The sequence below is a fragment of the Gopherus flavomarginatus genome, chromosome 1, assembly GCF_025201925.1.
Source record: "Gopherus flavomarginatus isolate rGopFla2 chromosome 1, rGopFla2.mat.asm, whole genome shotgun sequence".
Lineage (NCBI taxonomy): Eukaryota > Metazoa > Chordata > Testudines > Testudinidae > Gopherus > Gopherus flavomarginatus.
The window spans coordinates 168,053,022-168,074,856 of NC_066617.1; the positions used below are offsets into that span (position 1 = coordinate 168,053,022).

Below are 21,835 nucleotides of genomic sequence, written 5' to 3' on the forward strand. Positions count from 1 at the left end.
TAGGCTTCCTTCTTCTGCTTCCTCAGACAATTCTCAGCTTCCTGTATTTCTGTTCAGCCCTCCCCTCAAATCTCTTGGCCTTCATAGCTCAGATTCCTACCTGGACTTGCTTGTGGCTTATGCACAACCAGAAAGGCTGTTGCTTGTGTTTGTCAGCTACTGGAAGGTGTTTCATAATAGGCATGACTCAAACTTAGGCCTTGGCTACACTCACACTTTACAGCGCTGCAACTGGGGTGTGAAAAAACACCCCCCTGAGCGCTGCAAGATACAGCGCTGTAAAGCGTCAGTGTAATCAGGGCAGCAGCGCTGGGAGCGTGGCTCCCAGCGCTGCACGCTACACCCGTAAGGGATGTGGTTTACATGCAGCGCTGGGAGAGCTCTCTCCCAGCGCTGCTGCTCTGACCACACTCACACTTCAAAGCGCTGCTGGGGCAGCGCTTTGAAATTCCAAATGTAGCCATACCCTTAGAGGGTTTAGGTTCAGTCTTTGGGCCACAGTATATGTTGGCACTGAGTAGCAGTCAAAAGAAGTTGAAGGTGGTGTATACTTAATAGCTTCTGTAGGTAGAACTTATTGTGCACACTAGGATTTTCTTGCATCCCTCTCTTCTCCCACTACCACCCATAGAAACATCCCCTCATCCTCCCCTTCATGGCAAAGGTTTCTCTTTCCCCATGCCCTATTATTCCTACCATGCTCCTTTCCCCTACAGCAGCTTTCTCCCTTGTCCTGATCAGGCTTATTCTTTCCTCCCCCACCCCCATCAACTACCTTTCTCCACCTGAGCCTTACTGTGAAAAGTGGGATGGATAGTGCCCTATCTTCCCCCACCTGGAGCAGGCTTTGATGTGGAAGGATGGATGGAAGCAACCTCTCTTCTCAACTCCCAGCAGAGAAAGCAGTTTTTTCTTCTTTGATGTAAGGTATCAACATGTAATAGGGCAAGGTGTTAATAGGTGCCATCAACAGAAGACAGCAGCTACATGTGTCCCCCATGTCCAGCTTTTGAGAGTGCAGTTGTCCTCCAAAATCAATAGGGTTACAGTCACTGATGCCTAGACCATTTATTGAAATTTTAGAATTGATCAGATGGTGTTCAAAAATTGTTAGAGAAAGGGGATGGAGCTTGGAGGGTCAGACTTTGCAAGGTTAACAAAATTTAAAGCAAGAAAAAGCTGCCATCAGCTTGTAGATTTTAATCGAGATAGTTTACTTTGACAACCCTTCACAATTTGGTACTATTGGATACAACACAGGCCCAGTTGAATTCCATCTGTTTTGCCTAATAGCTTCTCTCACTTCAGTAAAATCTTTTATTTTCATATCCTAAAGAAAACTGACATTTACACTAACTTGGCACATACAGATTTGTTAGTATAGACTTCATCCTCCTAGTAGCTTGAGTCTTTGTATAATCTCCATGGCAGCTTTGTCTGAAGCAACCTCACTCTGGAAAAGGGTCAAGGAGGAGGCAGTTAAACCCCTTGTTTCACATTAGGTAAGAAATCTGTTTGTTTAAATGTAGCAGATAAGCAGTCTTCTGGTGTGAAAATGTATTATAGGGTAATTGGTTAGTTAGTAGAGCATGCTGGGTGTAACAAGTGATCTTCACTCAGGCTAAATGTGAAAAATTGAGGTCTTCCATGGAACCACTAGCTGAAATAATAGAAACAGTCACCCCAAAGATAGGGGTGCATCCCACTGCTTTGTCTGATACTGCAGAGGCACTTGGCTAAAGCTCTACCTTCTAGAGCAATCCATGAGGGGTATGTCAGGTTCAGAAAGATGTTCATTTCATGCAGCAGGGTGTCTCTTGCAAGAGATCCTGCTCTTTTAGTAACTCTGTAAATAAGACTCTGATTAAGGTTCCTGTCATTAGTACTGAGAACAGGTCTATTACCCCTTCAGGCAGTTGTTCTCAACCTTCAGACTGAGATGGGCACCTACCAACTGCTCTAAGAGCAACTTCTACCACTGAGCCTCTTCCCTGAATGGAAGGATGTCATAGGCCACAGGAAATTCTTCTTAACCTCTTTCCAGTTAACTGCTAAGAATTTATTCTTCTTCCTCTCCACAACAACTTCCTGCTAGTAGAGTCCTTTCAGGAATTACAAGGAAAGGTAGACATTATGGACATTAGATTATTGGTTGTAGAAGAGAATGCACATAAAATTGAACATTCTGCATTCTAGTCTCCAACACTAACAACAGATATTAACTCCCTCAAAAAGGATTTCCAAATGAACAGGACCCCCTAAAGCTACTCAAAAGACAAAAATCCTTGACCTCTTAGGCAGAAAGCCCTATTTCTAGGTGTCTATAGCTGCACATAGCCAACTATCAAGCTGTATTTACTAAATGAGACTGTGCTTGGATAGAATATCCCTATTCATTGACAAGCTTCCAGAGGAAGTGAGGGTTGGCCTGAAAGCCATCATTTTGGCAGGATGAGTTAGCAGCTAGAACTTCCCTCCGAGCAGTCCTTGGAAACCTCTGATACAGCTGTCTATTCAATAGCCACATCCATCACCACGAGGGCAGCTTTGTTACATCTGTTCAATTGAACCACCAGTGAAGATCACCCTTCCAAGGGCCAGACCTATGGCGCTCGTGCACAGATGGACTATTATATAACCTAAGGAGTATAGGCAACAGTGGGGGCAATGGGTATTGCTACACTTCCCAGGAGGAGAAAGCCATTTAGATACCAGGGCTATTTCTGACAGAACTTCCTCCTATCAGCAGAAGACACCTGTTGATTACTCATCTAAGACTTCTTGCTGCTTCTGCAAGAGAGCCCCATCCCTCTCTACCATCACGAGGTTTGATATTCAAGTCAATAGCTGGGTGCCAATCCCACCATCCTTCTCCCAATCCCATTTTTTTCAGACACGGGCTATGATTACCTCAGAACAATGGGCAATGGAGATTTATTACCAGAGCCTGCTCTATACAAGTCCAGTTCTTGCTCCCTACCCCACTTTGCTGTCCCTCTTCACAGATCCATCTCATGAAACAACTGAGGGAAGAAGTGGATTTCTTATGTCTATTAAGAACCACAGTTTTACCACCTCAGGACTTCCGAGGGAGGGGTTCCTATGCTTGCTAATTCCTTATATCCCAAAGAGAGAGGAAATTAGTCTGCTGACTTGAGATGACTAAAGTTTATGGACCAATTCAAATTGATGAGCAACACTAGCCTCTCTCAATTCTTTAAAAGTTTAGCATTGATTTGCAGCTCTCAATCTTCAGGACATGTTTACAGTGAGCTACAACCACTACTCATACAGAGTACCCTTTCAGCTTGTCTACAGTCCTGCCGAGAGTATTCACAAAGTGCCTGGCAGTAGCGGCTGCCCACCTGAGATGGTAAGGAATACGTATTTACCTGCAATTGGATGAATGGCTTCTGAGAGGGGAATCCCCCAAGGACACTTCCAGTACCTTATCCACAGTGCTTATTTCATTCCTTTGGACTTGTGGAAAGAACCACAGTCCAGGTCCTCACGAAGAACAGCGCTGCGCTATATTCTATCAAGAGGGAAAGCGTGGTCAGGAAGGAATCAAACTGTTAAAATGGTGTCATCTTCTTGGTGCAACTCCCATAGCCCTTCACCTACTAGGAACAAAATTATCTAGCACAGAGGTTCTCAACCTTTTTTGAATGATGCCTCACTTAAGTTGCTTTAAAAAAAAAAATTGGATCCACCCTTCTACAATAGTGCCAACTTGCAATGCCCCTTTTACTCAAATTTGGCCTGGATCGTCTTGGCTTCCTAGAAAGACACCCAGGTTGAGAATCCCTCATCGAGCTGATTTCTTCAGCAGACAGTTAGCCAACCATGAGTTAAGAACTCCATTCTCATACCTAAATTCTGCAGATGGGGTTACCCCATGATTGGCTGGAGACCACCACATGCCTACTCTGTTCTGCCCCAAAGCAGGCACCTGCCCAGGATCCTTCACCCTTTTCCTGATCTCAAATACTTCTCTATGTATTTCCTCCTATCCTATCCCTGGATAACAATATCATAAGGAAGATAAGGCTGGATTATTTGTATTACTGTAGCACCTAGGAGCCCCAGTCATTGACCTGGACCCCACTGTGCTAGGTGCTGAACACACATCACAGAAAGACAGTCCCTGCCTCAAAAAGCTGACAGTTTAAGACAGGAGACATCAGTACAAGAAAACAATTCATAATTTCATATAGTCCAAGGGACCACTGTGGTCATCTAATCTGACCTTCTGTATAACTCAGGCTGTAGATATCCCCATAAATAAGTCCTAGAGTGCATCTTTTAAAAAAACATCCGATTTTATTTAAAAATGGTCAGTGATGGAGAATTCACCATGATCCTTGTTAAGTCATTCCAGTGATTCTTCTCACAATGTGACAATATTGTCTAAATAGACAAGACAGACCCAGGAGGAGAGAAGGCATAAAATACACAAGCAGAGTGAACAATGTAATGGTGGTAAACATCATGTTAGTTCCACAATTTTTAAATTTATTTTGGGTGGGTTTGCTTAGGAGGGGATCAGCTAAATAGGGGAACAAAGGGGCTGTTTCATGTGCAAAGAGTCTGTACCTTGCTTTGTGCAGTACAAGTCTAAACATGAATGCATTTAATATCCATGTGTCATCAAATCCCACTGTAGGTGTTCTTTCAACAGCTATTGTGCAAACAGTTGTATGAAAAGGCTACTGGCATCCTCATGTTAAGGTAATTCTAAAACTAGCAAGTTATATTGATTGTAAGCTGTAACTCACTGTTTTGCTACTCAATGAACAAACTACACCTTGATCTCTAAATGCTACTGCAATATAAACCTTTATTAATAATAGAGAAACAGTAAAAGAATGCAAGTCTATAGCAACTGTGAGTGCAACGAAAACCAAAATATGAATTGCTCAAACTGATGCAGCAATGTCTGCCTGAGCCTGCAGGAAAACAAACAGTGCAACAGGGAAGTGGAATCTCAATTGGGTGTTTGCTCTGTAGGTGATAACTGAAGTGTCAATCTTAACTAGTTCCTCACTGATCATTTTAACAAAATGATATGACTGTTCGCTATTGTTGGACATACTGGCATATCAGAGTGAGAGGGAGTGTGCAGCTAATTGGGGCCAAGGATTAACAGGACATGGAACAAAAGATTCAAACCTCCATTCACACACTTCCACTCCAGCACATTCCAAATCAGAAGTAATGGCGGCTGCTGCCTAACAGATTGCTCCTCTCTGCCTGAGAACCAAAGCCCTTGAGTGCTTGCTGGATAGCAAAAATCACTGCCATTATTGCATCTTTCTGGGGGACAAGTTACCAACTGTGGAAACTTCCAGCTTTTAGCCAGACAACTTCTACAATTTCAGTTACTGGTCAAAACAAAAATTACCCACACACTGAATGCATATCAACATACGTAAACTGGGAAATCAACTGGGTGGGAGAGAGAGTAGGCTGTGGTCCTGCCTCATAAATTATATAGCAGAAAGCCTGGAATTAAGTAAAATATGCAAAGGTCTTGAGCATAAAGCAGTCCCCTTACTGCCCTCACCCGTCATTTGAAAGGGACCACCACATCATAGTAAAAAGCCAGTGACCTCAAGGTCTCATGAGAGTAATGCAGACGCATGAGAAATTGCTATGATTAATGTTCTTCACATCTAACTCTCTCGGAAGGAGTTAATCTGGCTATCCAGAATTGTAAAACGTGAATTGTTCACTGCAGTCCGGTAATTGAGTCCCTTCAGTAGTTTGCAATTAAACATGAATTCTGTGGCCACATACCACAAAAAGTATAATTCTGAAGTGAGCTTTTCTGAAAAGAAAGTTGCTTAAAAATAATTAATGGCAAAAATCAGTTTATTTAATGACAGAAATAACCAGAACTTTATACATTTAACACCAACCAAAACAGCAGAATGTACAAACCAAAGACGTTTTAATTCAGTGTCCAGGAATTTAGTAGGAATACTTCAGAAATAGACTGAGTTTCTCATGAGTTTTTATAAACAAAAAATCTAGCTTCCACAATCAAATGCTCATGTTTATGGCCTGATTTCACAAAAATTGTGCTAGAGTAGTAACCTCTCAAGCTAGTAATTTAAGAGGTATATTAAAAAAAAAAAAGGCAACCTCACAAATCCAGGAACAGCAAGGCTAAAAATGATACTCCCCTACTTACTGTATGCCATTCTGAAAAAAATTAAGGCACAACTGTACGTATTAAGGAAGAGGTGCCATAGCCTTTAACTTTCATATTCCTGGCTTGATTCTTTATGTAACAACTTTTCTGTAATTTTATTGACTGGCAGGTCATAAAGTCAATTAAAACAAATATTTTCATTCCTACAGAAGGCATTATACTTTTTTTCTTTTAAATTCAACAGACTCCTTTGTCTCCAGAGGAATGGACAAATAAAAGTGTCCAAGGATTAATTAAGATGCTAACAAGTATTGTGTTATAAGGTAGTACACTGAATATACAACTGAAGTTCTAAACAATATTTACAAATAGTTATCCTGAACATGTTTCCTCATAACTTTATCAATATATACTTATGCATAAATTACTAGTACTCAGAAAATCTGGAAATTTACCTAACAATCTATTAAAATCTTTTCACATTATAATGGCTATAAGAACTGTTACACTTACCTCTGTTTTTAGTTTATATTATGATGGACTGATCTTTCCTGGGTGCTTGTCCATAATGTTTTTGGGTATACAAGTGTTCAGGAAAATACAACTAGCACTATTTTTTCAAGTGTATGTTTTGTGCAATTTTACTCCATCGCAATATTTCGAGACTAGCACAATTATAAGAGGTTACAAGGTGTATGTGAATAATATGAAATCACCATCATGTTTAGTTCTCACAGAAGACATTTTGATCTTTGGAATACAGTAACCTACAGCTCAGTTCAGACCCAAGGCAGTAACTCAATGTAATTACATTAGTTATTGCTTTTTAAAAAGTAAGATTTTCAACAGCTTATCTACATGCATGCAAAATACACAGAAGTGGTCTGTTTTACAGCCTATTAAATTGAGATATTTCAGCTAAGTGATGGAACATTATAGAAATGTTAATTCAAATGAGTTAGACACCTTGTCAGGGATTTTGCCCCATATTTTGTTAATGTGTAAGGCAAGCCAGTTTCACAGGCTGCAGAAGAAAATTGTAATTACCAAATTTGTTAAGTTTATCTAGCAGGGACCAGTGGTCTTACCCCGTTGAATACTTTTGCAGTACAAGCTTTTATGCTATATAATTTCAGAACATGAACTCTAAACTACATCTACACTTCTGTTTTAGTCCCTGAACTAAACACTCTCAGTATGCATATTACAGAATGAGAGTAGATTATATCACCACACAGGCTGAAACTAATACAAGGATACTAATTCAAAGGTGGTCTCAGCTATCCTCATGTACGTACGTGCTTAAGTCGTTCATTTTTCGCCTGTTGCGCGTATAGGATTGGATGACACTGTCTCTCATTCATTGCCATAGGTCTGTTGCCTTCAATCTGGAGCTGTATCTTACTGAAAGATAATGAATTTCAAATATGCCAAACATACATGTTGCTTTAATACACATGAAAGTGGATTGGCAGGTCTCAATACATACACAACAGTATGGCCATGATACAATGATTTTATCAAGTATGAGAGATTGGCAGGGCTGGGAGAGACAGAGACAGGGCTTCTGCTTCCAGCAAAAGCCAGGGGAATTATATATTCACTGAGAAAGATACTAGCAACTTCATTGCATAGGATTTCTTTAATATTAGAACAAATATTTCCACTTCATTTTAACACATTAACCTACAGAGACTGTAAGTTCTTCCACAAAGATGAGGAGATGCAACAGGGTTAACAGCCTGCCTTACATGTGTCTTCATGTAGCTGTGGTGTAATAAGCCTTTGGAGATTTCCAGCATATGTCACAAATTTAGTTTTTAACATGATATTATGACATTCATATTATTCAATCCTAATGCTACTGTCTGTCCCATTTTGGAATTAACAACTGCCACCATCCCTGCTTCTCAATAACAATTCTCCATGATACAGTAGTTGGAAAACCAGATGATTTCTACTGTGTCCCACTCCCAAAGAACTGCACCCAATTACACTTAACTTTTTTCATGTGGAAATTTCCACATAAATTTAATATAAAATTAGAAGAGTTCTACATCCATCATTAGTTCTCCTACCTTGGGTAAGTACAACGAAGCAGTGTAAAGCTTTCTTTACACAACTGAACAATTAGCAAAATAAATTAAACAGGGTTGCACATATCGGGCCAGAGTAAACCCCTTATTCACACTGAAGAGCAGTTACTTATTTGAGTAGCCCTATTGATCCCATTGTACTTATGGAAGTAACTGCTCGCCAATGACAGAGTTTTTTTCCCCAGATTCCAATGGGCCTCACTGAGTAAATTTGGTTACAGTTACATGGTTATGCAAGTCATTTTACAATGGTTTGCAGAATCCTTAAGTGTACTGACCTGCCACACAGTCCTGAGGAGTTTAAGCTAATTTTGCAAAATTTCTGAAGCACACTTTGTAGATTTATACACAATTAGCACATCTACCTAAAGGCAAAAGACCCCATACCACAGGTTTCCAGCCCCTCACAAGGCAACACACACTCCACAGCAGTCCAACATCCCCTGATTTGGGGAGTGAAAGAAAAGAGGACAGAACCCATCACTTAAACTTCATTCACTGACCCTGATGAAATACATATTAAAACAAAGGCAAAATTCTACTGAAACAGCTGTACAATTCTAGCACAGTTTCTTTGTAAAAGTTCATAAAAAAATTTACAACATGATACTGCCATTACACAGGAAATATTTTATTTTTAGACCTTTCTGTAATAACTGATTATGACTGATGCAGAAATCGGTCTTCCAAACTCTTGCTCAGTAATGAAGTATCTGCATTTTTACCTTTTTTTTTTTTAATCAGTGCATTGTGCAATATCATTCTGCACCCAAGAAACTCAATATAGGAAATTCAGTATCTGAAAGTCAGTATTACTGTAAGCCTCAAATACAGTTAATATTTAGCTTGTTACATGACAATACTGCACTCTTCTTGCTTTCTGTTAGGGATGGTGGTTCACTCTGTTTCTGAAATGTGGGCCACTTCTACTTTTACAGTTTCAATGGCTTGTGTAACTTCAGCTATTTTCTGTCCCTGCTGTTGTGCCAATACGTAATTCACCACTTGCATGATGCTTTGGTCAGAAAGAGTGGATACTGATGTACATTCCTCAGTAGCTGCAACAGCTTCAATTGTTTCTCCTGCCACTACCACAGTCTCAATCTCCTCACTGCCAATGCTAATCTCGGTTTCTTGTTCTTGCATGTCTGCTGTTAAAATACTGATGGCATGTTCCACTTGCGTCCCCTGGTTATGAAACTGAAGGGTGTCCTTTTCCAACATAATTTTGCAAGGTACATAATCCCTGTGGAACTTGGTCATATGCTTCCGTAGCGTCCGGGCATCTATGTAAGCTTCATTGCATACTGGACAGACATATGGTCGTTCTCCAGTATGTGTCCTCACATGACGCTTCAAGGAACGTGCATCAGCCCAGGCTACTCCACAAGTCAGACATTCAAAAGGCTTAACACCTGATCACCAAAACAAGAGAAGGAAGATTATTAGTTTATGTAAATCTGTGTAAATGAGAACAACAAATTCCAGGCACAAAAGACAACGTTGTAATACAGTGGTTTTAAACCTGCGGTCCGCAGACCTCTGGCAGTCCACAGACTATGTCTAAGGAGTCAGCGAAAGGTTGTTGTTACCACAGAACAGTGGTCTTCAATCCCTTTTTTCATTGGCGGATGCCTGAAAAATTTCAGATGGAGATACAGACCCCTTAGACTATGTCTAAGATTTCCAAAGGGGTCCGTATCTCCATCTGAAATTTTTCAGGCATCCGCCCCAATGAAAAAAAGGGTTGAAAACCACTGTTCTCATAGATAACCATGAGGTACAATTGCTAGTCACATATCAGAGAGAAAATCTTATTTACAAATTTTGAGTGCATTATATAATATTTGAAGAGCGCTGCAAAACCCCTCTCCCAGAGCAAGAGTCTACTAGAGGGAAGGATACACAACTATATCAGATATGTTAATCCAGACTGAGCTTTTGGAGGGAAGAGCCTCCTACTATATGTTTGTATTGCACTGGGGCCTTTGGGTCTTATTGTAATACAAATTAATAATATATTACAGGGGCTATTTTCACAAGTACTCAGCATGGCCTTGTTCTTTGAAGGCCAATGCTGAGTGGATTAGGAAATCTCATCCTAGAAGTATAGCTGAACCTCATATATAGAGGTCAAGAGTTACAACACAATCATTACTAAATTGTGCTTTGCCTGTAAGTTACAGAACGTCAGAAGAGGAGAGGCTGACAAAAATCTTGTGGCCCATCTAAACTATTCCATTGCTGGACAGAATTTTCCCTTAAAAGGATCTTACTTCTAGTCTGCTTTTGAACATCTCCAACAAACCATCTCCTAAACAAGTTATTTGATTTCAGAAAATGTTTTATGATATAGTTAAAGTTTCTTTTTATTTCATTCCATTCCATTATATATCATTCTGAAATGCCACGAGGAGATTAGGTTTTAAAGCTTCTCTCTGTGTTTATGGTGCTTCTGTTTCTTAAAACCATATTTTGTCTAACTATACATTTTCATTTAAATCTTGAGGTAGAAGTAACAGGTTGGGTTAACTAGTAGAGAGGTATCAAAGGTAAGGAAAGGCTACAATCTCCATTCATAGAGATGCAACAGACAGTTAATGGGGATCTGTGCAGGCACAGAAAAAGCCCTGAAACTTTACATAGGCACTTATATGGAGCGTATCTCCATATTGTGTGTATGGCCTTAGGAGTGCCTGAGGCACAGAGTCTCACTGTTACACCCATGTCTCCTGTTCTGCCCTTCTGTTTGGTACCATCTCTCCCCCAAAGGTACTGCCTGGTACCTTGCTAAACCAAATCCTACTCCACTGATTTTTGTTAATTTCTGCAAAGTTGTGTGTCCATCTTCCACTGAGCCTGAAATCCCTAGTTTGATATTGGCCACAAATTATTTCTTCCTCCAGACAGTGTGTATCAAAATTATTATGTATAATATTATATTATATATACACAATTATAAATTATATATAATAATATTGTGTGTGTGTATATATATATATATATAAGCCTACTAATTCCACTGACGTACAAAAGAAACAAACAATCTCAGCGCTGACTTCCTATATTACCGCTGCTACAGATTTACGGCAGAAAATTATGGAACATTATAAGTGCTTCTTTTTTAAATGTAAACACTTAAATTTCTACCCCAGCACTGAATGAGATTTTAGACTTATTATTAACAGTCCTTTATGGGTAAGATGTTTAGAAAAAGTGATTTTTGCCACAATATAGCAAACTGTGTGAAGAAGTACATAGTCAGACTATTCCATTATTCCAAGTCATTTGCTGAGTTTCCTTATGAAATGCTTATGCATATGTTGGAAACTTTTTAATTACAACCGTTCTGTTCATATTGTCCCCAAAATGCTTAAAGGTTTTAGTTTCCACTGTAAACTAATGAACTGACAAATTTCAGTCTAAAAAAAGGAAACAATATTTTTAAGAATTTGAGAGTGGTTGGTTTCAGACACTTACACTCTTGCTTTTTTTTCTCTCTTTTTTTTTTTTTGAGAGGTACACTTATTTAGAAGTTGAATATTTTTATAATTTTTTACACAATATTAATTCCTTGCCCCACACAAAAAACTTTAACCAAGTCTCTCAGAAACTCCTGAAAAATGTGTTTTTATTAAAATCCTTCACAGAGTACTGAAAATACACCTTTTGTGTCTATTTGCATGACCAGTGCTATAAGGTTTTAGAAGGATTCTAATGTCTACTTTTGGAAGTCTCTAGAAACATGTTAAACGACAAGATGAGTGTAAACCTACTTTCTGTTGACTTAATGATCCATAACAACTTCCCTGTGGCTCCCCACTCATGGACACCCTAAACATATTATTGTTAAAATATTAGTATTTTTACAGAAAAGACACAATCACTTATTTTCTGTGTACCCTCATGATTATTCATGTGTCGTCTGTATTCTCGCAGTTGGGTGAATTTTCTTCCACAGTGCTCACACACACGTTCCAGATTTTGCTTTGCTCTCCCTTTCTTCCCATGAGTGGCTTTCTTTACATGTCTTCTATACAAAGCTTTCTCGTAAAATTCTTTGCCACACACATTACATCTAAAATGTGAAATGAATACCTGTTAGATATAGAAAACATGCTTGAAACCATTATCCCATGCCTACTTTAGGTTAAGCTTTTAAAATGCCTTTCAACTCAAATAGGGAAAGTTTAAAGGAATGCCAGTTTTATAATTAAAAATGTTAGATTTTGATGCTCCAGTGTAAGAGAAATGGTTTCAGATTTTAAAATATTATTGTGCCGTGAGACTACACCCACATGTTTTCTTAATCCTTGACACAAGCTTCCACTCACCATTCCACATTAGCAAAACCACACAGATTAATAATCAAAAATTTCTAACTTTGCCCAAGATATACTAATCCCCCTAAAGTTTCACATGCATTAATATTTGTAGCTCATATTATTATCTTCGAGGATGCATCCTATGCAGGCATATGTGGAGAATGATGGAGGTGTGAGGGCAGAGGTAAAGTACCCCAAGTAACAAAGTTTGTTGTATTACCCATCTTCCCTCATACACTTTAGGGAATAGCCTACAGAATCCTCTCAATGCTATTTTCTAGATGATATCTGAATTTGGAAGTACTGGCTATGCCAAACACTTTTATTTGTACATTATTAATGCAAAGAAAATGTTTTGACATACTATGGCATATATTCTCTATACTAATAAGTTTGCTTCCGGCCTTAGTGACCTAGTTTGTGCTATTTGCACATTAGGGGAAAATATGTTTTAAGAAATGCAAGTATTCAACCAATGAACATAACCATAACTCCTCCATGTATAATTATTAATTTGCCACCCACAGGCAAGGCCTAACGGACATGGACTAAAATGCTAACCATGTGCTGCATCTTTTATAAAAACCTAAACAAAGTTTACTGATGAACAGATGGAGCTCAGGATCCTGAAGAGTATGCTAGTGATGCCCCGTAATCCTTATGTATCCCCATTTTGCTTCCTGAAAGCATTCCATGGGGAACTTTATCAGCCTTCAGTTTTCCCTGAAGATACTGATGGGAACTGGATGTAGTTCCAGATACATCTGTGTCAGTGATCCATCCTCTTCATTACTTACTGCTCTCTGAATCTGTGTTGTTTGCAAACATCTCCTCGATGATCATTTCCCAATTACAATTACTTTTTGAGACATATCAGTTAGCACATTTAATGTGTGCCATGTTAATTTTGTATAGTTCTAGTTTCTTAATCAAAATATTGTGCAGCACTATGCCAAATTCCTTACAGATGTTTAAGTATATTACATCAATATTAGTATCTTCATAAATCAAAATTTGTAGGAATTAAGAGGTTATTTTACCTCTGTATTTGTTACTGGTATGACCGCTGCTGGAATACTGTCTCCAGTTGTGTTGTCCACAATTCAAGAAGGATGTTGATAAATTGTTAAGGGATTGGAAGAGCCACGAGAACGATTAAAGGATTAGACAGCATGCCTTATAGTGATAGGCTACATTTACACTACAAGCGCTACAGCAGAACAGCTGCAGCTATGCCGCTGTACTGCAGAAACTTCTATACTGACAAAAGGGGTGTTTCCATCAATTCAGTTAATACCAAGATGTGGTAGCTAGGTTGACAGTGGGGGTTAGGTCAACCTAACTACTGTGCTCAGGGAGCAAATTTTTTTTTTTTGACAGCCCTGAGAAACACAACTTCATTGATCTACTATTTAAATGTAGACCAGGCCACAGACTCAAGGAGCTTGATCTATTTAGCTTAACAAAGTGAAGATTAAGGGGTGACTTGAACACAGTCTACAAGTTCTTGACATGGGAGTAAATATTTGATAAGCTCTTCAAGGTATAACAAGGTCCAGTGGTTGGAAGCTGAAGCTAGACAATTTCTCACTAGAAATAAGGCATACATTTTTAACAGTGAGGGTAATCAACAATTGGAACAATTTGCCAAAGGCTGTGGTGGATTTCTAAATCAAAAGTGGATTTTTTCAAGAACATGAATTATTCCGGGGTAGTTCTATGGCCTGTGTTATGCAGGTCAGACTTGATCATCACAATGGTCTCTTCTGGCCTTAGAATCTAATCCCATCAGAAAAAGATGAAGTTAGACAGGATCTATTTTCCATAAATCCATTTTGATTGACGTTATACCACTCTTCTGTAATTTTTGATTATGAAATCATCTGACCTTTTCCCAAACACAGAAGATATTTATTGAACACTGCCTTTTCTGCATTATTATTGAAAATTGTACTATTTTATCTAGCAATGGACCAATACCATTATTAGGATTCCTTTTGTTCCTCATATATTTAAAAAACTCCTTATTTTCCTTAATTTTGCTGGCTATTGAGTTTTCCTTGTGACTTTTTGCTTCTTATCAATTTTCTACAATTTATAGCAATTAATATAAATAGGTTTTGCAGAAGTTGACTTTTTTCCCAGAATTTCAACAGATACTGATGTTTATTTTTAAGCATTATTTTAGATTTTTATCTATTTAAATGTTCACAGTTGCGGGAAACTATTGGAGTATGGGTCAGATAATTAAAGCTTTACAAACCATTAAAACACAAACTGTATATTTTGACCTGTCATGTTGACAATGTAAATATCCTTAAAATCCAAACCACGCCTGTTTATACTATTAATTCACTAGTCTGTCACAAGTCTAATTCAAAAGTCTAAATCACTGATTTTTGACTCTAGTAAGATTTCAAGCAGCATTTTTATTACTTTGCCTATCTGTACATTTTTATTACCAACAGAAATATTTTTGTCAGTTTGTGTGTACAGCAACATTAATATTTACCAACATATACTGATGAAAATTTAATCATTCAATGAGAGAGAGAGACAACACACAAAACCAACAGAAAAAAGGGGAAGTTGATCACTTCTAATTTATATTTAAGGTTGGAAGGATTAATTTTTTTTAAATCACTAAATGTCTTAGAGGGGAAGTGAAACCAGATGTGTGTCATTACATTTAATCTTTCCAAGCCTCCCCATCCCCCACCTATATATATTGATCACACAACTGAAATTTAATGGTTGCTTAGTGAAACAAATGATCATGACTTGACTACATTTGTTGTATGCAAACAGAATAAAGTTCAAGCCAGTAACACACACAAGGTGCTTTAAAAGTACCATTTTCACAAAGCTGATAAACAATAAGTCAAATCAGCTGGGGAAAGGAATTCTGCTCAAAAAGAAAATTCCACAACTGAGAGAGAAAGCTAGCTTTCTTACACGAGAGAGAGTGAGACAGCGTGAGCTGCTTTCACTTCCCTTCTAAGCCACTCTAGTTTATTTAAGCCAACTAACCTCTCTCTGTGAATTCCAGGATTGTTGTTTTTGGGGCAAAAACCCTCTCTCCTGGCTAATTTGACTCATAATTGTTTTAAGCTTTATTAAATTAGCTCTTTTAAAGCACCAAGTGTACATTTGTGTGTGTGTATTACTGGCTTGCACTTCATTCTGTTTGCACACAACAAATGTAATCAAGTCATGATCACCTGTATCACACAGCAACCATTAATTTTCAGTTGCGTGATCAATACCTTTATCTATCAAGATGAGGTCTAATACAGAATTCCCCCCCACGTTGGAAGCAATATTTTCTGAATTGGGAAATTGTCCTTTACCAGTTTTATAAACTCCAAAGACATTTTACTATTGGCAGCCTAGGAGCTCTAGCATGTCACTCAGACTGAAGTCCTCAAAGATCACACAGCTTTTTCCTCCCCTATATATTAAGGAGCCAGTTATCCTTTTCTCTAGTGTGATCTGGTGGACTGTAGTAGACACCAACTAGCATCCCATCTTGTGCTTTATCTGCTAGGACACTGATCCATAAACATTTAAGATCCTCTTCTTCAATTGAGATCATATGTAGTTATTCTTTTATATCTGCTGCTGAAAGCTACATCCCTGTAACTATGGATAGCTCTTGGCAATGTCATTCAGAAACAGATCCTCACTGGTCTGCAACACCTTAGTGTGCTCAGCTTACATCAGTTGTGAACCGACCCTCACTCACCTGTACGGATCTGTGACAGAATGGGACTTCACATGGGAATACCAATCTTTCTTCCAACTGTAACACTTCCCACAGAACTCACACTGGAATGGTTTCACACCAAGATGCTTGTTCATGTGCTGCCGGAGATCCCGAGCTTCATAGAAACTTTTTTCACATCTGTAACAATAAAGGTTTCCGACTCCCACATAAGACAGGATCATAATGAGATGAAGATAACTATGGAGGGAGCATTGTTCAAAAATGAGGCTCCTAGACCACGATTTCAATGGCACAAAAACACTGTACTTTATCATTTACATGTTGCCTAAAGCCAGTACACCTCTACCTCGATATAACACGAATTCGGATATAAAGCGGTAAAGCAGTGCTCGGGGAGGGGACGTGGGCCAGGCCGCACTCTCTGGTGAATCAAAGTAAGTTCGATATAATGCAGTAAGATTTTTTGGCTCCTGAGGACAGCGTTATATTGAGGTAGAGGTGTATATACTGGTAATTTTAAAGGACTGGAAGACTGCATGAAGTACACATGGTTTACAGTATCAACAATTATATTAACTATGTAATCCTCTTCTACACTAAGGGAAATGAAAAAGAATAGCAGCTAATTTAAAGATCTGAAATTTATATGATGGGCTTCAGGCAGATTTTCCCTTTATCAGTTATGGAAAGCTGATTTCCTTTAATTGCTCTGTTATAGGGAAAAAAAGTTTGTATAATTCCTATCCAGTACCCAAAAAGAGAGAGTTATGGAGAGTTAAGACATCATAAGTTACAGTACACAAAGTGTTGTTCTATAAGCTAGAAGAGCTACGCTTATGAAGAATCTGGTATCACTTCTTCTGGAACCACGGAGGATTAACTCGGAAAGCAGACATTAAATTGCTTTACTGTTCAGATTGCTCAAGCAAGAACTGCTAGTTCTGCTTCTCAAAGATACTCCCCTCGCCAATCCCTCAACCCAAATTTCCCTAATGCCTCCCCACATCCTTGCCCCCCCAACAACAGCTCCATGGGAGGCCACAGTTCACCAGCTCCTCTTTAGCAAGCCACAGGAATATGCATGATCAAGAAGGTGCTTCTTCTATAGTGGACCAATAAACTCTGCTTCTCAGGCATCTTTGCCCGAAAGCCTCCTCCTCTCTCAGACATAATGCTCCATTATCCAAGTCACTTAACAACAGGGAATATAAAGAAAAGAGAGAAGCTCTTAGGCAAAGTTGTCAGAGAAGACGACCTTTTAGGGAGTAGGTGCCCTCTTCATCTGGCAAACCTCCTAGGGTGTACGAGAGGCTCCCCAAATGTGTAAAGGTTTGCCTGACTAAGACAAAAGCTCAGAAGAGAGGCTGGATGGAGAGCTATCTGACGTACTGAGCTGAGCTACAGAGCCAGCGAAGAACAGACGTTTGTAACAAAATGCTGATGACTGTCAGCTTTAGTTGGTCAAGATCAATTCTTTTATGACAAACGTGGATTATACCGTCCCCTCATACACACTTAGTAGAGGTCTTCATTGTGGAAGATGAAGCGTTGTACCAATACTGAAGGACTTGGGATATGTACATGTTTCTCAATCATCTAATCTAGATAGTGCAGTATAGTCATGGATGAGAGAATGTAAACTGGTTTCAATTATTTCCCCTCCAAAAATACATATTTTTCTCCCCTCCAGTATATTTAATTAGCCAATTTAAAGTTCCTCTTTGGAAACCCAAAGAAAAAAAAAATCAATTTTGGTCAATGTTACAAGCTATTAAAAAAAACAACCAAAAAACAATAAAATGCCATGGAGTTAAAGTGAGTTCTTGTCTACCATTAGGAAAAACTTATACGCTTATAAATATATACTTTTCAAAAAGTGTAACAAATATATATTAATTTTCATTAAAACCAGGTCTGCAATGTAGGTAGTAAATAATTTGGCATGTGTATATAATAAAGGGAAGATTTTCAAAAGGCATAAACTGCAATTAGGTGCCAACTGTCATTTGTGCTTTTGAAAATAAATGTGAAAGAATCTCCTCAAAACAAAATCTTCTTGTTTGGGGGAGATTTTCAATAGTTTGTTCTAACGCACCGGGAATTTAAATATACCTGTGAACCTAAATGTATTAAGGGAACGGTATTTTTCAACTGATTGCATTTGACTATTTCCAAGTTAGGTCAATGCAACTCTCAGCTATGCAAGGGTAGCAAAGGAAGTTGTGGCTGCAAGGGCCGGGAGGCACCTGTCAGCTCTGAATTATCCCCTTCTGTGTATGGGCTGGGACCTCTACAGAGATCTGGCATCTTTCCTACCCCTTCATGTGGGCAGGGATCTGGGATGAAGGGAATGAAGGTAACAAATTTAAACATCAGCTGGGAGTGAATAGTGGTAGTGAAGAGCCCAGTTCAGTGTGCAGCTCGGAATACATAACCAAGGTCGCATATGGTCCTCTAAAACTGATGCCTGTGATATGTATACACAGCAGCATAGGGCAGGATATAATAAAGAGCAACTTCTTACATGTTTATGGCTTCTACAGTGCCAACTAATAGCTTAATGGGATGGAAACAGGGTGGACAAGGACACCCCTCCTCCCCAGTTTTCTTTCACATGCTTAAAGTTACTGTTGCTACCATGTAATAAAACTGTCAAGGATCTGGGTCACAGACCACGGATGAGATTTCTCTCATGAGCCTTGCTAGCAGCTAAAGATACAAGGTGTGTGAGGAAATATCTTTCATAAGACATACTTCTGTTTGTGAGACACACAAGCTTTTGGGGTTATACAAGCTTTTCTTCACTGCAAACATTTCAAAGTGACAACTATCCCCACTCCACTATAACAAAGTGTACAAAGAGAGGAGAAGCATGACAAATCTCACAGCAACCTTGAGACTTAATGGAAAGACCACTGGGCTAGGACTATTCCTAGCTCTGCCACTTGCCTCCTGGGTGATCTTGGGTAAATAACTTCACCCCTCTGAGACTCAGTTTCCTATCTGTAAAATGGAGCTACTCATGTAAAAGTTATTTGAGATCAACTGATGAAAAGCACTATATACAAGCTAAGTCTTTTGACTATCATCGAGCCACAGTAACATATCAAATCTAGTGAGAACTAGAACAGTCTAAATGATCACTAACTTCTACTAACTAACATTTGTCTTCGTCTAAATACCTAGAAAATTAAATGGCAAAAAACTGTTAACCCAGAGTTATGGTTGCTCAGTGATAGCTTGTGTCCTGCCAGAATATTGAGCTCAGTAAAACTGAAACATCGGAAACCCAGGAAATTCAGAGTTAAGGTAAACACTCATAACACACACACTCCCACCATGCCTTTTCACTGTAATGGACAGGCATTACCTGCACCTGCTGTACACTGAGCTCCCCCCCCTCGCCTCCCCGAGAGAATACCATGCTTATAAAATTTAATAACCACTTCATATCCCTTTATAACTCCTTCACACTTGTACACAAAATATCTAAACATACACTTTTCCCTACACATCATTAAATCTACAGACTACTCTCAGATCCCACCTCACTACTGACAATACCCATGGCAAGAAGACTTCAGTGCCCTACTATTGACATAGTCTACACAATTCTGTATTGAAATTATGCACATTGGAACCTCAAGATACACATGCACCTCCTTCCTTTGACAACACACATGGTGAGGGCATGTTGAGGGGACTCAAACCCATATCTACTCAGATCACAGTCACAGCTCTAGAATGCTCCTCAATCTAATCCCAAGATCTCCTCATAGCACAATCACAGATCTTGCAAGCCATTCCATCTTATTCCTCCACCATTCAATACACCTACACGTAACACAGAGAATGAAGTTGGAATGCATACAGATCATTCCCAGTAGCTATTGCAAGTTCAAGGAGGAAGAGTTAAGGTTACATGAGTGTTTACCTTAACTCTCTTGGAAATTTCTGTTTTGCTGAACTCAATGTTTAGGAAGGGCAAAAGCTATCACCAGGCAGCCTTAAATTTGAGTTAATGAAATGTTTTTCCATTTAATCATTATAATTGTTAATTGACTATATGCTAAGCACAATGTACTCTGTACCATATGAGGCTATTGCCTATTATTGTACATTATGTAAAGTCATGTGCCAATTTAACTGAGATTAGTTACATAGTAAATAAGACCAGGAGCAGGCAGAAGACCCTTCATTGCTGAAGAGCTTACCACTCTCCCAAGTCTACCCAATACAGTTTTAAAACTGTTAGAGAAAAGTGTAACACACTCATGGGGGAGGGAGGGGAAAAACAAAAACCCCAAACAACCTTATCTAAATCGAATCTGGGGTGAGGACAAGCATGATCAAGGTAATATTAATCAAGCCTTTCACCTCCAATATATAGAATCATAGGACTGGAAAAAACCTTGTGGCAGGACTAAGCATTATCTAGACTACCTCTGGCAATCATTTGTCTAACCTGCTCTTAAAAATTTCCAGTAATGTAGATTCCACAATACCCCTAGACAATTTATTCCAGTGCTTAACCAGTATGAGAGTTAGGAAATTTTTCCTAATGTCCAATCTAAACTGCCCTTTCTGCAATTTTAGCTCATTGCTTCTTGTCCTATCCTCAGAGGACAAAGAGAACATTTTTTCTCTCTCTCCCTTTTAACTCTTATGTCAGGGTTCCCAAACTGTGGGTAGCACTCCACTAGGGGATTGCAACAGGGCCCAGGCCAGCCCCAGCACAGAGCAGAGAGGGAGCACCATCCAGCCCCGCTCTGCCCCCAGCTCTGCTTCAGCCCTGTCCCCAGCTTGGGCCCCAACTGCGTGCTCCCTGCCCCCCGCTCCCGGCCATGGGCACAATACTCCAGTAGAGGCATCATCAATGCAGAGTAAAGCGGAAGAATTACTTCTCGTGCCTTACTTACAACACTCCTGTTACTACATCCCAGAAGGATGTTTCCTTTTTTTTGCAACAGTGTTACACTGTTCACTCATATTTAGCTTGTGATCTACTATGACCTCAGACACCTTTTTGCAGTACTCCTTCCTAGACAGTCATTTCCCATTTTGCATGTGTGCAAACTGATTATTCCTTCCTAAGAGGAATACTTTGCATTTGTCCTTATATGAACTTTGCAAGTGCATTTTCCACTCCAGTGCTTAACATACTTTATTCTAAATAATTTCATGTGATCAACTATAGCATGAGACAAATGAAACTGTCTTTAATAATCCTAGGGACTTAAAGGTCAATTTATACTCACTGAGTACACTGATATCCACGAATTTCAGGCTTTGGCTGATGTTTCTTTATGTGCTTACTAAGTCCTGAGGCTCTATGAAAAGACTTCCCACAAATGGAGCAAAGATACTTGGATTCTCCTATAAACAGAACAACAACAAAAATACTTTACAAGGCCAGGTCTTGTACTCCCTGTAGTGCGTTAAAGGTAGTATACAATTTTTACAGAATTCATCTGAAGTACTGAGAGCTTTATTACTACAGGAAGAGGGAAGTTTAATTATATACACTTGG

At 39.0% G+C, this 21,835-nt stretch overlaps 1 protein-coding gene across 2 annotated transcripts in view; it reads right to left on the bottom strand.

Annotated features, from left to right (window-relative positions):
• Positions 1-5,856: 5,856 nt before the first annotated feature.
• ZBTB11 (zinc finger and BTB domain containing 11) overlaps positions 5,857-21,835 on the bottom strand; it is a 43,393-nt gene continuing 27,414 nt past the window's right edge. Inside the window, exons 8-11 of one of the 2 annotated variants that reach the window (XM_050957176.1) lie at positions 21,564-21,681; positions 16,324-16,482; positions 12,156-12,331; positions 5,857-9,668 (exon numbers count right to left, since the gene is read on the bottom strand). In XM_050957176.1, the coding sequence (XP_050813133.1) occupies positions 9,151-9,668; positions 12,156-12,331; positions 16,324-16,482; positions 21,564-21,681 (971 nt within the window). In that variant the 3' untranslated portion in view covers positions 5,857-9,150. Of the gene's footprint in view, positions 9,669-12,155; positions 12,332-13,618; positions 13,656-16,323; positions 16,483-21,563; positions 21,682-21,835 lie in introns of those variants that run through there. The other variant, XM_050957187.1, reaches the window with a different exon arrangement.